The sequence below is a fragment of the Malaclemys terrapin genome, chromosome 6, assembly GCF_027887155.1.
Source record: "Malaclemys terrapin pileata isolate rMalTer1 chromosome 6, rMalTer1.hap1, whole genome shotgun sequence".
Lineage (NCBI taxonomy): Eukaryota > Metazoa > Chordata > Testudines > Emydidae > Malaclemys > Malaclemys terrapin.
Window position 1 is genome coordinate 84381164 of NC_071510.1, and position 17678 is coordinate 84398841.

Here is a 17678-nt window from a genome sequence, read left to right on the forward strand (position 1 = left end):
GTCCCTGTCCTGATGAGCTTAATTTACATACAGATTTAAATTTTTATTAAAGTTAATGTTTAAAATTAAATATACACAGGTTAAGAGGAAAGGTACTGTACATCTGGGGGTCAGGCTTGAGTTGTGAGGGATTACAGGTATTGGTTGCAAGGATGGAGAGATACATACATAGCACATAACCAGCATAGACCCAGATTGGGTTGCAAGTTTTTAATGTGTCCGTGGCTAACTGACAAAATATCCAGAGACTCCCCTTCATGGGGGGAGGGATCGCTCAGTGGTTTGAGCATTGGCCTGCTAAACCAAGGGTTCTGAGTTCAGCCCTTGAGGGGGCCACCTAGGGAATCTGGGGCAAAATCAGTACTTGGTCCTGCTAGTGAAGGCAGGGGGCTGGACTCAATGACCTTTCAGGGTCCCTTCCAGCTCTATGAGATAAGTATATCTCCATATATAGTATTACTCTGTCAAGACTATTGGAATTTGCAAATAATTTCCCCACTAGTACTAATAATGCAATCGCAAGTTTAACCCACTGCTTTATGGCATTAGTAAGACGATATCCTTAGGCTATTAGTACTAGCTGGAGGTCAGCTGTATCATGTCCAGGGATTTAGATGAACTTGCTCCTTATTGTCATTATATTCTCTGATAAATGAAGCTAAATTTTTAAATTTAGATTAGACAAAGTAGAGGGAAAGGGTAAAGAGACTGGTGCCTCTCCATTGAAAATTATTAGTAAATCAGTCTTAATTACTACCAAACAGGTGGAACCACACTAGTTAATGTATCAAAATAATTCTAGGTCTAATACTAGTGCTTCCAATATAATTACATCAAGGATAAATAGTCCAATCTCCAATACCAGATGTTTCTATAGTTATTAGAACTAATCCCATTCACTCTTTACAAAAGCTTTTGTTACAGTAGCAAGGGGCCTTTCTTATTTAGCTGCCTCTGGGATCAGCTAGCTTTAGGAATATCAATGTGACAGTTAAATGTCCATCTCCACAGGTGATTGACACACAAATACAACTCTTGGGACTCAGATCATCTAATTTATCAGGGCTGCAGGAGGTAAGTACAGCATTCAAGGAAGCTGAAGTACTATCTCCATTCAATTTTATTTTGCTCCTGATTAAAATGCATTCTATTTTGAGCTTTGTTGACAGGGGAAAGTTTTACCAGTTGGACACTCTTAAGTTATGTTTACACTATGGGTGCTAAGGTGCCATAGTGAAAGTGCCATAGCTATGCTGTTTAAGCACCATAGTGTAGACTCGTAAACCAACAACAGACTGGGTTTTTCTGTTGTTCTAGGAACTTCACTTTCCCAAACAATAGGAACTGGGTCAAGACCAGCATTCTTCCCTCAACCTAGCTGCCTCTACACTGGGGGTGAGGTGGGCATAGTTATGGTACAGAGCTCAGGAAAGTGAACCTTTTACACCTCTGACCACCATAGCTATGTCAACCTAAGTTTTAAGAGTAGGCCAGGCTGTATGCAGATATTTTGGGGATTTCATTTATGTTGATTAGGAAGGTGTTTAAGTTAAGCTGAAAAAGGTACTCCTATACTAGAGTGTCAGGCAGAGGGTTTTACTAGTCTAACTATTTCAGTTTAAATTCAAATCTTAGCTTATACCACCCAAAAAAACCCCAAAACATCTTAATATATTGGAAGGCCTCAGTTCTTTTTATTTCCTTCCACTGCGTGCACTTGAGGAAGGGGAAAGGTGCATAGAGACAGCACCACCCTGCTCCTAATACTGCTGATTTAAAAGGGTGGCACTGGCAGAGGGAGAATGGTATTATCACCTTTGCCCTAATACCCTCCCCTCAATTTGTCTTTCTCTTTTCCTAGCGCTAGCCCCCATCGGCAGGGGAGCTGTGCCCATTCGTGTGTTATTTCTGCAGCACAACAGCCATTTTACAAACAATTCCGAGACGGGTGCCTGGGCTGAGGAGCTGCAATCTAAGGGCCTTATCACTGCGCCCCCAAATCGCCCACTGATCTCAGTGGGGCAGTTCTGGGCAGTAGGGGAGGGGCGACACATTAATCCCAGTTGAAGGGTTCAAGTGTCTGTGAAGTGCCATCATGGAAGGGCTGAGAGTGAGAGACTCTCCCTCTGCCCCTCGTCCCGCCGCACTTCGGAGTTTCTCGGACACGTCTCCAGCCCGCCCGCCCTTTGTTTACACTAGAAACTTGGACATCCTCACTCGAAACTGGTTCCCGGCTCCCTCCACGCGCTCGCTAGCGGCGCTGCAGGAACAACCTGTTCGCTGCCTAGTCCCGGCGCTGAGTTTCAGGTGACTGGGTCACGCGCCGCGAGCGCCCCGCCCGCTGAAGGAGGGGAAGAGACCAGCCAATCGGCGGCTCCCACCCCGCATTCCAGGCAGGGCTGCGGGAGCCGCTGGGCTGGTTTCCACCCGGGCGGGGAGGGAGGAAGGAATGGGGGATGATCGCTCCTATCCCCTAGCCCCAGGTGTGCAGGCAGGGCGCATGCACCGCGCCTGGGTGTGGCTGCTTGGCAGGGAGGGGGGAGGAGGCGATGCGGGCAGGCAGCTCCTAGTTGCATAGTAGAGAGGTTAAAGAGCGGGGATCTGGCGAGTCCAGCTGGTGCGTGTGTTGCTGGTATTAAGGTAAATGATCTCCTGGAGCTGAGTGCCTGACTGGGTTACAAGCCTCCAAATGGGAATTCGAAGTGGGATGGGGGTGAGAGTAGTAGAGTGTGTCCGTGTGTCCAGTTAGTAGTGTTGTTCGCTTTGTGTAGGTGGTTGGGGGGAGGAGTTTTCCTCCTTCCCCCAAACTCATCAATCTGGAAATTTAGGGGACTTTAGCTTCTTATTAAAAGTTTTCGTATATATTTATGCTTATGGCTTGTAATTTGAAATATCGAAATAAGATAAAAAGTTGATACTCTCAGTCTCTGGGGTACTAATATGCATTGCTCATTATTCTAGCCAGATCATGCGCAGATCTCACTTATTAAATGCTCAGTTGCATATTTAAACTCAGCTCTGTGTTAGTTGGGAGGTCTCTCCGTGACACCATGATGACTCTTCAGTTATATCTTTTGCAAGTTAGCCTGCCTCATTGTTCTGGGGCTATACGCTATAATTAGGTTTTAGTCTCAATTATTGCTTTCTGATGTGAGTGTTCTCTCAAAGAGTAATACTGGGAGGGAAGAATCAATCATATGATTTTAATATGTAGTTTCCACTGAAGTTGTAAACACCACATCCCTTGGGAGCAGTCAATAAGTATTTCCTGGGTGTCCCATTAAAAATGGGTCTTTTCTAACAAGTTGCTTCCTTAAGATCCATTTTCTTCTGCCTCAGGAGTGAAAGTTCCACCAGGGCATTCAGTCTGTTATGAATGTTGTCTTCTCTGTAAAGACATTTTCAGTATGCATGGGAACACATGCATTAAATTCTTCTTTGCCTCTCCAAGAAACTCTGCTTCTCAAAGAAGCAACTAATGTCTTCTATTCTTTCCTTTATCTTCACTGTAGTATCACCTCAAGGCTACACTGAAGCAAATTACATTTTGGTTGAAATAGCTGTACTCTGTGTAACTAAATTTGTGAAATGTTTTGGTGATGTTTATTGAACTGCTTTTCCTATCCCAGCAATTAATGAGGATACCCACTACAGGGACTGAAATCATTATTGTTTCAAACCATAATTTTAAAAGGATAATTCTAAAGAGAGCTCTTGGCATTCCACTCTACAGATGATGACTCTAAAACCAAGAAACTCCACCATCAAAAAAACATTTGCTATATTCAGTACTTGCTGTCACTGCAGGCAAGGTAGGGTGGGGATAAAATTGTCACTCTTTTGAATGCGTCAATAACAAAAGTTTCCCAGACAGTATTGCCAAGTCCTATTGCTCTTTTCTTTTGCTATAATTCATGGGGGATCTGACTGACAAAGGTCTTTTCTCACTCTTGTTTAGAAAAACATACAATTTAATTCAACATTTGGGGATAATCTAGTAGATGCACTCTACCAATGGTCATCTGAAATGTTGTACTGCTTTGTGTCAATATGTAAACAAACTGGGTAAAGGCAAAACTAATGCACCCCTCCAAAAAAGAAGAAAATGTAGATGATCATGAAGAATTCTCCATGGTGTCACTACTTGAGAGATCGATCAAGCTGTTAAATAATTCAAGATCTTTTTGGGAGAAATTGTAGTGTTAAGATCAACCACTGTATAAAAAAGTGTAAGATCATCATAGAATAGCAGGGCTGAAAGGGACCTAAGGAGGTCATTTAGTCCAATCCCCTGCTCAAAACAGGCCCAATCCTCAGACAGATTTTTGCCCCAGATCCCTAAATGGCACTCTCAAGGATTGAACTCACAACCCTAGGTTTAGCAAGCCAATGCTCAAACCTCTGAGCTATCCCTCCCCCTATCTAGGGGAGTCTCTGGATATTTTGGGAGAATAGAAGGAATTGTTTGTTTGCGGTTGGTGAATTTAAAGCTCTAATTGTTGAAAGTCTTGACAAAAAAAAATTGATTTGTCTACTTGTCTTTTTGTTATTATTCGAGATTTTATAGCTATCTGTACTACTTAATAGTAAAGTGATCATACTAGCTATAATGTCATTAAGCTGTTTAGATTGCTTTGTTACTAAGCCTGTCACTTTTTTTTTTCTAGTTACCAAAAATAAGTCTGAATTTAGCGGCCAAGCACTTCAACTATGTCATCCAGACCTTTTGAAAGTCCTCCACCTTATCGACCAGATGAATTGTAAATATCCTCTTTTCTGCTTTGGTTACCAATTTAATTTACCCCAGATAAGCAGTGTACATAGTTGGAGTTCATATCTTTAACAGCTCATTTATACAACTGTTAACAGTAGCTGAGTCAACTATCATCAGGTTGCTGCTGTTAGACCAAGGGTGGGCAAACTTTTTGGCCTGATGGCCACATCAGGGAATAGAAATTGTATGGTGGGCCATGAATGCTCACAAAATTGGGGTTGGAGTGTAGGAGGGGGTAAGGGCTCTGGTTGAGGGTCTGGGCTCTGGGGTGGGGCTGGGGATGAGGAGTTTCAGGGTGTAGGAGGGTGCTCTGGGCTGGGACTGAGGAGTTCGGAGGGGGATCAGGGCTGGGGTAGGAGTGCAGAAAGGAGTGCAGGTTCCCCGCTGGGGGTGCGGGCTCTGGGGTGGGACTGGAGATGAGAGGTTTGGGGTGCAGGAGGCTGCTCCATTCTGGGATCGAGGGTTTGGTGAGCGGGAGGGGGATCAGGGCTGGTGCAGGGGGTTGGGGCGTGGGGAGAGGCTCGGGTGCAGGCTCTGAGCTGCGCTTACCTCAAGCGGCTCCCCTGGAAGCAGTGGCATGTCCTTTTTCCGGCTTCTACGCGTGGAATGGGGCTGACCTGTGTGGTGCGGCCCCCAATCCGGCGCCCTGGCTGGAGCTCGCGAGCTGGCTTAAAACAGCTTGTGGGCCAGATCCAGCTCGCAGGCCGTAGTTTGCCCACCCCTGTGTTAGACTGTACCTTGCTGCTTATTTAATGAAAAAGCAAACATCTATCTAACACATGGGGCACATGTAGGGTGTTCTAATAGCTTGTTTTCCACTTTACAAGATGTTTTTTGTCTCTTAGATCTGCAAACTAATCAAATATAAAATTTAAACTGTCAATTAGGCATTGCTGTGCTCAGTGTTGCAACAAGTAACTGACTATCAATGGGGTTTAGGCTCCTAAGTGCCTAAATTCCTTTTGAAAATGAGATTTAGGCTTCTAAATCAGTTAGGCATTGTTGAGTGCCATTCCATCTAAATACCTTTACAAATGTGGGCCTTACTATTTTGTATAATAAATACTGCAAATTATCACTATTAAATATCCTTTCCAAGTTTTCCAGAGCACCTATTACTGTAATCTCTAAATGACAATGGTCAGAGTGGATTAATTTCAACCTTCTTCTAATATTATTTGTAGCTAACCATCGTAAAAGCATCTGAGAGAATAGAATTCCGTCTTTTTGGAGGAATATATGCATTCCATTTAAATTTAGGAGGTATTCTTTAAAAACTGGCTAATTCTGACCATTTCCTGAATTAGTCTGTTCCTGGTAACTTCATAATTCCATTGCATGAGTGTCATGCACTACGATTTTTTGGTAAGATAGTTTTTCATAGCTGGCTAAAAACTTGAGTTGATAATGTTTTCATCTTATTGCAGCAAACCTTCTCACTATGCACCAAGCAACATTACATATGCTGAGGAGATGCGCTCTCAGCCCATGTACTCTCAACCAGCATATTCCTACTATCCAGAGGATGAAGTGCAACACTTCTACAAATGGACTTCCCCTCCAGGAATAATAAAGATCATGTCAGTTCTCATTATAGTGATGTGTGTAGGCATTTTTGCTTGTGTTGCTTCCACATTGCCTTGGGATCTAGAATTCTATGGAAGTTCCTCTTTGGGATCTGGTGTAGGATATCCTGGATATGGTGGTTTTGGAGGCAGTTACAGTGGCAGTTACGGTTATGGCTCCGGATATGGATATGGTGGAGCCTATGGCATTGGAGGAAATTACATTGAGCCCCGAGCTGCTAAAGGCTTCATACTTGCAATGTCAGCTTTTTGCTTCATTGCTGGAATGGCGATTTTTATAATAAGTGTTACCAACTCAAGCATGTCCAGAACAAGAAGATATTATCTAATTGTGATAATAGTGAGTGCTATCCTTGGCTTCTTGGTATTCATTGCATCCATAGTGTATGTACTGGCAGTAAACCCAACTGCACAAGCTTCAGGATCAGTGTTCTACAATCAACTTGTTGCTCTGTGCAGCCAATATTATGCCTCTACAAATACAGGAATCTTTGTGAATCAATACTTGTATCACTACTGTGTGGTAGAGCCTCAAGAGGTATGTATGCACTAATGTTTGTTTTGTTTTTTGTTTTCCCTTTAGCTAACTAAATCGTACATCTAACACTTCTGAGTACAAAAGTCATGTACAAAATACATAGCTAATCTAGCTAAACTTTCTCTGCTCATTAAACCAACTCCTTCAAATTCTACCTTACCCACTGCACAGAGTGTTTCTAAAATAAATGAAGAGCCTGAAGAACTTTACTATATTCCTGGAAGCATATAAAACTTCATGAGTAGGGCCCTACTAAATTCATGGTCCATTTTGGTCCATTTCACAGCCATAGGATTTAAAAAATCATAAATTTAATCATTTCAGCTATTTAAATCTGAAATTTCATGGTGGTGTAATTGGTGACCCAAAAAGGAATTGTGGGGAGGTTGCAAGACTGGGGGCATTGCAGTACTGCTGGTGGCGGTGCTGCCTTCAGAGCTGAGCAGCAGGAGCTGGCCGGGAGACCAGCTCTGAAGGCAAAGCTGCCAGCAGCAGCAGCACAGAAGTAAGGATGGCATGGTATGGTATTGCCACCCTTACTTCTGCGCTGCTACTGGCGAGGTGTTGCCTTTAGAGCTCGGCGCCCGGCAAACAGCCACCACTCTCTGGATGCCCACAGAAGTAGGGGTGGCAATACCGCAATTCCCCCTAAAATAACCTTGCAAGGCCCACCCCTTGCAATTCCCTTTCGGGTCAGGACCCCCAATTTGAGAAATGCTGGTCTCCCCCTGTGAAATCCCTATAGTATAGGTTAAAAGCACACAAAAGACCATTTTTCATGGGGGGAGGGGAAGGGAGGGGAGTGCGGACCACCAGATTTCATGGTCCATGATGTGTTTTTCATTGCTGTGAATTTCGTAGCACCCTATCCATGAGCATGGGTGTAATTACAATAATTTAAAATAAATACAAATAGCTTTTAGGAGGTTAAAATAAAGTCCTTTCCTTTTTAACGGTGGTGATTTGTTAGTGTGCCAACCCTTTTTTCTCATGTCCCATTGCCCCACCACATCCCTGCCCTGTCACAGTAAAAGGAGCTGACTACTTTGGCTATTTTTATATGTGAATGTGAGTCTTGTTTCTTTGTCAGTGTTTTTTAACCTAGTCTCCTGTATCAAATTTCTATGCACTAATTGCACCCATGCGAGAAAAAAGTCACACTGATAAGCCATAACCACTTCTTGGTGTCCAATATGACCTGGTGATGTTACATATAATACCTTTAAAGTAATTCTTTAGCTACTGCAGTCACTAATATGTTGGGCTAATGGAATTTTATAAATTACTAAATTTGAAAACCTATATTTGATTAAAAGAGCCCGAGATAAATGCAACTTGTGCACTGTAGGCCTTTTCTTTAGAATACCCCAGTTAACCATATTATTGACTAAACCCTGCATTTCTAAAAAGTAGATTTAATTTTAATTAAATTTATGTAAGGAAAAGATCTGAGCTGGTGAAGTTTAATGGCAGAATACAGTAGACTTCTGGTCTCCTGTCCTAATTGGTGAACACAGTTTTCCCTGGTCTCTTGCCTTCTCATGTTGATTTTTTTCTAGATATAGGTAGATTAATGTTTTGAAACACGTGCGTGTGTGCTCTGTTTAAGCAAAATGTACTCAAAGGAAAACTGCATGTGGTGTCTGGGGGGGATTACATGAGATGGTGCTTCCTTTAAAGGTGACCTGCATGGGAGGGAGGGGAAAGAAAACTGGTCTGCTGTCCTTTATGCTGTGCAAAGAAGGCCTGAAAGTGTTTGGGAGGTTTTCGGTTTTGTTTTAAACTTTCTCAGAAATTTGGATTCTGTCTGACTGAAAGTATCTGAGGTTTGGAATAGAACTCTATTGTAAAACCTTGTCTTCACTGAAGGAGAAGATATTTTTAACTTGAGGTAAAATTTTAGTGAAGAGGTGGTTTGTAGTTTTCGTACAGGTTATCTAGGGTTACCATATTTAGTGCCTCCGAAAGGAGGACACTTTAAAGGGGCCCCAGCCCCGCCCCCAACCCCGCCCCCAGCCCCGCCCCAACCCCTCCCCCTCCCCAAAGTCTCCGCCCCCTCCCCTGCTTCCCGCGAACATTTGAGTCGCGGGAAGCCTGAAGCAGGTAAGGGGGGGTGTGGGGGGGGGGGAGGCGCGGCCCACCCCTGGCACCGCAGGTCCCCAGCCCGTCCCCCGAGCCCCCGTCCCGGCCCGGCACCGCCGGCCGAGCCCCCGACCCGGCACCCAGTCCCCGGCCGGGCCCGGTACCGGGCCCCCCCGAGCACCGCCGGCCGAGCCCCCGGCCCAGCACCCGGCCCGGCACCCGGCCACCCCGAGCACCGCTGGCACCCGACCCGCCGGCCGAGCCCCCCGGTCCGGCCCGGCACCCGAGCCCCCGGCCCGGCACCCGGCCCCCCCCCGAGCACCGCCAGCCGAGCACCCGGCCCGGCACCCGAGCCGCCGGCCGAGCCCCCCGGCCCGGCCCCGGGTCCCCCCGAGCACCGCCGGCCGAGCCCCCGGCCCGGCACTGCCGGCCAGGCCCCCCGAGCCCCCGGCCCGGCCCCGGGCCCCCCCGAGCACCGCCGGCCGAGCCCCCAGCCCAGCACTGCCAGCCAGGCCCCCCGAGCCCCCGGCCCCGCACCGGGCCCCCCCGAGCACCGCCGGCCGAGCCCCCGGCCCGGCACCCGAGCCCCCGGCCCGGCACCCGGCCCCCCCCGAGCACCGCCGGCCGAGCCCCCGGCCCAGCACCCGGCCCGGCTCCCGAGCCGCCGGCCGAGCGGCCCGGCCCGGCCCCGGGCCCCCCTGAGCACCGCTGGCCGAGCCCCCGGCCCGGCACTGCCGGCCAGGCCCCCCGAGCCCCCGCCCCGGGCCCCCCCGAGCACCGCTGGCCGAGCCCCCGGCCCGGCACTGCCGGCCAGGCCCCCCGAGCCTCCGGCCCGGCACCGGGCCCCCCCGAGCACTGCCGGCCGAGCTCCCGAGCCCCCGGCCCGGCACCCGCGCCGCCGACCGCATGTCCGATTTTCCCGGACATGTCCGGCTTTTTGGGATTTCCCCCCGGACGGGGATTTGGAGCCCAAAAAGCCGGACATGTCCGGGAAAATCCGGACGTATGGTAACCCTAGGTTATCAAGTCTAAGATTAGGCTCCTCAGTAGGCTTTGACTCAACCTGCTTCAGGGGAAATCTAATCTGACCTGATATCTTGTGTGAAAACTACAAACTGCCTTGCCTTCATTAGGATTTTACCTCAAATTAGTTAACTCAAGTTAAGAACACACTTTTTTTTTTTCTCTTCCTTGTTCAGTGAAGACAAGGCCTCAGGGTGATGTCAGATGAGCCATGTGAGTGAAAATTGACCTCTCAAGTCACTTTTAGTTTTCATTCACTTTCTTCTTCATAAACCTAATTTAAGTTAAATTCACATTTGGGATCAAGGAGGCCTTTGCTAAAGATCTAACATCCTTGACTCCTCTTCAATAAAGGTATTAAAGCTCTTAGTAAACATGCTTGAAACCTCCTGAAAGGTCCCTTTCTGGTTTTACGGGGAGAAAAAAATTGACTTTCCTAATGCTTCTGGCTTAAAACTTTTTTTTAAGTTTAAAAATTAAAAAAGCAAAAAAAATCCTTTTCATGTCACCTTTGAAGAATTATTTAAAAAAAGTGTTGACTAGTTGGTGGTCCTGCAGAACAGTTCTCTTCATGTTTCATACAGGCACAGCTGAAATCAGTGCAGGTGCCCAAGATCCATCCGCCTTGATATAAAAGTGTGTGTGTGGGCGGGGGGGTAGTTTTCCAGCAGGATTTGCTCCTCTACCTAGTCTTAAATAGCTTCAATTTGGTCTCCTCAGTGTGCTCCAAAGCCCATTTATTGGTCTGGAAATTGGGGATGTTCATCTGATGGGAAGATGTTGGACTTTCAATTTGGATTAGGATGCTGACTTATATGGAGGTGGAGGAGACGGCAGTTGTTTGGGGGGGGTGTTTTTCTGGAGGGGGGGCTCTGAACTGATTTTTGGCACCTTGAATGGATGGTTTTGTCTTTAAATCAAATAATAAATATCTGCTACATATTTTTTTTCTTTTTTAGGCTATTGCTATTGTGTTGGGATTCTTGGTTATTGTGGCTCTTGCCATAATCATATACTTTTCTGTAAAGACCCGAAATCAGATGAATTATTATGGTAAAATGAACATTCTCTGGGATAAAGCAAAGGTTTATGAAGAAGATCCCCCAAATGTAGAAGAATGGGTAAGTTTAATATTGGATGCTTATTCTAAACTGGTGCAAACCCTCAAATTTCTTCTCAAGCTCAAGGTTTCTATGCCCCAAATTTGACTCCCCTCTATAAGAAGTGACATGTAAAACTCCCATTTAAAAAATCTGGACAAAAAATTACCAACAGTGTAATATTAAGAGCAACTCTACAATAACAAGTCCATTTGCACATGGAATAGAGCAAAAGCACTTCAGAAAGCCATTGTTAAAGTAGGTGTCTGTTTTCAGCTTTTACAGTGAGTTGTCTCCAACAGTAAAATTATAGTAAAATAATTTACTATCATATTTTAATAAAAAATATTCAGGTCTTGTGTGAATTGCTATACTAAATATACCTCTACTTCAATATAACGCTGTCCTCTGGAGCCAAAAAAATCTTACCGCGTTATAGGTGACTCCGCGTTCTATTGAACTTGCTTTGATCCACTGGAGTGCGCACACTATCCCCCTCACCCCACCCCCGAGCACTGCTTTATTGCATTATATCTGAATTGGTGTTATATCAGGTCGCATTATATTGGGGTAGACGTGTACTCTGTAAACAGATGGTCTGAGGTAATCAGATCCATCTATACAGTGATGCTAAGAACATAGTCAGAAGAGAAAACCCATAAAACTGCAACAGTACTTTGATGTAGTCTCCCAGTTAACCTCTCTGGAAACCTAGCAACTGGGCTGTGAGATCTGTTATCCAATTTTGGGAAACATCGTTATTAGCTTTTACTTGTAGTTGCTTTCCAAAAAGCCCAGATTGATTTACTTTGGATTGTTTAATATCTAACACAAAATTTCAGGGGTACTTGATTTCTTAATGCTTGTAACTATGTTCACAGTATTAATTGTGTACCTCTGTAAGTGTGTTATGACTCATGTGATTCTACCTGTGATCATTGGGTAAAGGTCATGAGCCAGGACTGTACTGGGAACTGCTATAAAGAATCATTTGAAGTAAATGTTTCGGTGAGACAGTTTCTGGGTGTGTCTTTTCATTACTTGTTTACTCATGTTTCAAGATGGCAGAAAAGGGAATATATAGGAAACTACCAGTAAAACTTAAAACCCTGATGATTGGCTATCTGATGTCTTTTGTTTGTTTTTTTTATTTTTGTCAGTATGAAGAGGTGGTAGCCTCTCCATAGTTAAGGTTTCAGCTAGTTTCTGTTGCAAAGGTCTCTCTTTATCTCTTGGAATTTATGGCTTGGAAGATTATTTGGCCAGAAAACTGCCAGATATATTCTGAAAGTAAAGGATAATACATTTATAAACTTGTTTGAATTACAGTTGCGATTACATTTTAGAAACTTCTGCTTTAAGTTCCTTTTGTCTCCTCATAGGTCTGTAATAGTTTTGTTTTTTACCCCTTCACATTTTCTAGGTAGTTGAATCTCCTTCAGTTCATGTCCTGGCTTTATCTGAAAAAATGAGTTTAACTTAGAGTAGGATTGGGTCCCAAAACAATAAGTGATCATGGTGGAAGTTCTTTGCCACTGCAGTGGAAGAATTGGATACTGTGCATGTGAACATGTTGTCCTCTAATGGCTGGCAGTGTCTTAAAAACAATTAGGGCCGTGGTGGTTTTTTTTTTCTGTATATGATGGTCTCCTTTTAGCTTAAAGCATAGATGTTTGGTTTTGGATACCAGGCCAAGGTTCCAGTACTGACTGTGTTGGGGAACGTGGTGATAGCTTCTTCGTAGCTGCCACAATATTCATGATTATTTTGAAAATGGTGTTTTTTTTTTTTTTTTAATCAATCTTGTAACTCCACACAAAAACAAATCCCCTGAAACTCTTCATCTTAAGAAACTTCTAGGATTAGGTCTCCTTGAGAACTAGAAGATTATCTGAACATTTTATATGGAACTAAGTGAGTACTTCTTGAGGTGACAAGATATTTTGTTTTCTGTGTGAAGTTTTTGCGAAGTGTCTTATGTTTCAGAGACCCTCTGTCTGCCCAGAAAAAATTCATTATGACATGACATGAAATGTAGGGAGGTCTTGAAATTGCTTTGTTAAAACATTGTTCTATTCCTGATTTTGAAGAAATTGTCATTTTTTAAAAGTAATCATCCTCACCAAAATGATCTCTTAATGTAGGATGTGCGAAGATTTGTTTGGCAGACTGAGGAGCTGAGGGTTTGGCTTACTAAAAGTTACACAGGAAACGTGTGGCACAACTGGGCACAGAACCCTCTTAAATTATGACTTGTTTTAGCTGCAAAGAAAGGCAAAGTCTGTAGTTCAAGTCCCTAAAATGAATTTAAGCTTAAACGCTGCCCAGTCATTTCTCCAGCGTAACAGCTGGGCTGGAAGGGAAGTGTTGTGATTTTCCCTTTGAAGTTTCTCTGCCTGTAATCTCATCTCGTATTAGGACTTCAAGGGGAAGCACACTTCCTTCACAACATACCGGACGCATGCATCGGGGGCTTGCCTATTATATCATGTTGTTGTATTGAAATTAACTAAATCTCGTATCTGTTCTTAGGACAGCACAACTAATACAGCAGTTCTCAAACTTCATTGCATTGTCACCCCCTTCTGACAACAAAAATTACAACATGACCCCAGGAGGGGAGACTGAGCCCACCTGAGTCCCACCAGTAGGGGCCAAAGCTGAAGCCCAAAGGCTTCTGCCCTGGGAGGGGGGGGGGGCGGCATGTAACCGTAGCCCTGGGCAGTGGGGTTTGGGTTTCAGCTTCAGACTTGCCAAGGCTGGTGTTGGGCCCCAGCAACTCCATTAAAATGGCGTCACGACCTAGGTTCCCTGTAAGCTGCGCAGTTGCCATGCAGGTCACCAGGCCCAGGCCTGCCAGAGCTGCCGTGGCTGGGGGGAGAGAGAGCTGGGATGAGTCCTCTCCTCTCTTCCCACCCTAGCCCCGGGGCAGCCTGCACCCCAAGCCCTTCATCCCTGGCCCCACCCCAGAGTACACACCCAACCCTCTTCCCCAGCCCTGAGCCCTCTCCTGCATCCCAATCCCCTCATCTCAACCCCAGCCAGAACCCGTCCCACACCCCAACCCTCTGCCCCAGCCCTGAGCTCCCTCACACACTCGGAACCTCTTGGCCCCACCCCACCACATGAAGTTTATGTGCACCAATATGGAGATGTTGTGTCACACATCACCTCCATATTGGTGCACATACAGACGCTCCCTGGGTTACACAAACCCGACTTATGGAAATCCGGACTTATGGAAAAAGTTCCGTCTGCTTTTTTTTTATTTTCGCGTAACAGAACACTTGTGTAAGTCGGGGAGCTTCTGTAATAAAATGAATTCCACGCGTGTGAGGGAAAATTAGAGAGAACACTGGTCATGACCCACTTGGGGGTCCCGATCCTCAGTTTGAGAACCCCTGAACAAATATGATATTAAGTGATATTAAGGAGAGAGATTTTGTTTTTAAAGTTCAGGGTTTTTTGGGGGTGGGGTTTGTGGTTTTTTTGTTTTCTTTTTGACTTCTTTATAAAGATGATGTGAGAAATCTTCTTTTAAAAAAACAAAGTAGAAATATCAGGCAAGTACAAGTAAAGTCTATTTTCCTGGTCCATTGGAAGACTTCTCATGGGAATGGGGGTCCACTGGTAGAACTAGTTCTGAACTTTCTGATGCAAGTGGTTTTTGTTGGAAAATGCCACTTCGTTGAAAACAAAATGTTTCATGGAAACATAGGAGTTTCGATGAACTTCTGACAAAAGTCAGGCAATGGATGGCTTCCAGGGTCTGCAGCTCTGGGATAGCTTGGCCATGCTTCACAGCATGGAGCCTATAATACCCTGAGAGCACTGGGTAAGAACTCTCCCCCAGTTCTTTCCTGTTGCTCTACCAGCCAAGTTCTGCCAAAATATCTCCATTCTGATTTGCCATTTCTAGATCTCTACTTCTCCATCCTAAGTAGATAATTTACATTGTTCCAATTATGTGCTGTTTCTCCATGTGTCAAAGTCAATGCGTTTTTTCTGAGGTCTTAGTTCCAACCTCCATACTCTCATTTGTGACCTGATCAGGATTTGAATTCTTCCTAGCCGTAAACGACTCATGCATTAGTGAAAACACTGTAAAAACAAACTTTTTAACTGGGAATAACTAAACACTAATGTGGATATAAAATGCAAGACTTCTGCATGAGTTTTCTTAAATTGGACAATTAAATGTTTCCTCTGCTGATAAATCTTGTTGAATGTCTGTCATAACTTTTTGCTCTAATTTGCAATTGTTCATTTGTGTTTGAAGAGGAAAACACATTGATGCTTTATCTAAATGCAAGCTGTATTTGTGTCCTGTCCTTTAAAGCTCATGTTGTCCAGAATAAGTTGCATTGCTTTCTTAGGCTGTGTCTACATTACAGACCTTACAGCAGCATCGCTGTACCGCAGCAGCTGTACCACTGTAAGGTCTCCCGTGTAGCCACTGTATGCCGACATAGTGCTGTCCACAACGCCGCGTCTGTTGGTGAAACTTATGTCTGTCAGGGGTGTGTGTTTTTTTCACATCCCTGACCAACAAAAGTTTTACAAAAGTGCTAGTGTAGACGTAGCCTTACTGAAGGACAGTTGCTAAAGGGTGGATATCCAAATGTGTTTGTTTCCTTGTCATATCTTCCTCCTGCCCTAAAGTCTGGTCTAAGTACAGAGTTGCACTGGCATAATGTAAGGGGTGTGACTTTTAAACCAATTTAGTTACATTGGTGTGACTTTGTGGATGCTCTCACATTGATTTAAACTTGGCTTATGTTGGTTTGAACGTAAATTTACGGGGGCAAGCTACATTGCCAGGCTTAAACAGAATGTGGGAATGTACCCACATAGGTTTTCAGTAGTTCAGCTAAATGTAATTAAATTGGCACAAGTTTGTGAAGCCATACCTTATTCTTCAAAGATTTTTATGTTCAAAAAGAATTGAGCACTTACGAACAGCCTTATTTGGACTTTTATTTAAGGAAATACATCCATTTACTAGCTTGGGGTTTTGTTTTATTAATTGTGCCTCCCTCTCCTCAGGTTTTGTTTCTCCATCCCCTCCCCCCCTTTTCCTGTAAGCAGTGTAGTGTAATCTACAGGTGTCTTTTTCTAAGGCAAAAAGTGCAGGGTTTTGTGTGCATTTGAACATTCTATCAGCTAACAGAGCTGACTCCCACAGCTGGGAAGGGAGAAGGAGATAAAAATATTTTTCAAGCTCCTGTCATTGAGCCAATGCACAAACTTTGTATATGGTTCATCAGTAACACTCATTTTTTACTGCAATATAGGTTTTTAGAAGTTGATGCTGCTTTTTCCCTTGTCTGTAGTGTGTGGGGGCGAGTAAGAGAGTTGAGATCCTACCAGCGCAGAATTCTGAGAGGTTTTGTTTGTCTCTTGCCCACTGCCATCCTAAATTAAGTAGCTTCTTTCTCATTTCTATCTACCTTTCTGGAGCCTTGTCCATGCCAGCAAACTTTGTAGCAGCAATTGACTACTGATGAGAGTAAGGGTGAAAGCTGCAGTGATGCCAGGGCTTGGGCATCTTTACCATAGTATCACAACAGTTGACGTGGTGGCTACAGCCTGAACCTTCACTATGCTACAACTTCCATCAGTGGTGGTGAATTATATGTATAAATTTTACTAGTGGAGATGCACTTAGGTCTCTTATTTGTTCCTATTCTTTTGTGTGTGTTTCTCTTCCCCCTCACCTTTACTATTGAGTAGGGTTACCATATTTCAGCAAGCAAAAAAGAGGACGGGAGGAGCCCCGCCCTAGCCCTGCCCCTCCCACTTCCCGCCCCCCCAGAATCCCCAACCCTCCCCCCGTTCCTTGTCCCCTGACTGCCCCCTCCTGGGACCCCTGCTCCTAACTGCCCCCCAGGACTCCACCCCCTACCTAAGCCTCCCTGTTCCTTGTCCCCTAACTGACCCTACCCCCTACCTGTACCCTGACTGCCCAAAACTTTCTCCACTCCCCCCAAAAAGCTCCCCCCGTTTCTTGACTGCCCCCTCCAGAACCTCTCTGCCCCTTCTCCTGCCCCCTGGCCCCCTTACCCTGCTGCTCAGAACAGGGTGTTGGGCTCTGTGCGAGCCGGACACGTGGCTGCGCTCCCCAGCACAACAAAACCCAGTCCCTGGCCCTGCACAGTGCTGCCGGAGCCGGGCTGCAGGGGAGAGCTGCCGGCTCAGAATGCAGGGCGGAGCTCCTCTACAGCTGCTCCAGAGTCCAGCCCGTGACTTCCCTGCAGCCCTCCCAGCCGCTCGCTCTGCTCTGCCGGGGGAGGGGGGAAATCCCGGACATTTTGAGTGCTTTACAAATTCCCCCCGGACGCTATTTTTAGCACAAAAAGGAGGACATGTCCGGGTAAATCCGGACGAATGGTAACCCTACTATTGCGTGTCTGTACGGTATGTCTCCTTGCCCCAGGCCATGCTGGTGCGGCCTCTGCTTCACCAGCAGGAGAAGCACAATTAGACTGAATCTGTTCTGGTATGATAAGCACTTTTCTCCTGGCTTAGCAGTTACAGAATGGCACTGACTAGGCCATCCTGTCTGCTTTTAGGGT

The 17678-nt window shown here is 45.3% G+C and overlaps 1 protein-coding gene across 1 annotated transcript in view; it reads left to right on the forward strand.

Moving 5' to 3' along the window:
- Nucleotides 1-2443: 2443 nt before the first annotated feature.
- The window catches only part of OCLN (occludin), a 30562-nt gene continuing 15327 nt past the window's right edge, over nucleotides 2444-17678 (forward strand). Inside the window, exons 1-4 of the mRNA XM_054032634.1 lie at nucleotides 2444-2640; nucleotides 4668-4760; nucleotides 6202-6898; nucleotides 10963-11124. Coding sequence (XP_053888609.1) covers nucleotides 4711-4760; nucleotides 6202-6898; nucleotides 10963-11124 — 909 coding nt within the window. The 5' untranslated portion in view covers nucleotides 2444-2640; nucleotides 4668-4710. The remainder of the gene's footprint in view (nucleotides 2641-4667; nucleotides 4761-6201; nucleotides 6899-10962; nucleotides 11125-17678) is intronic.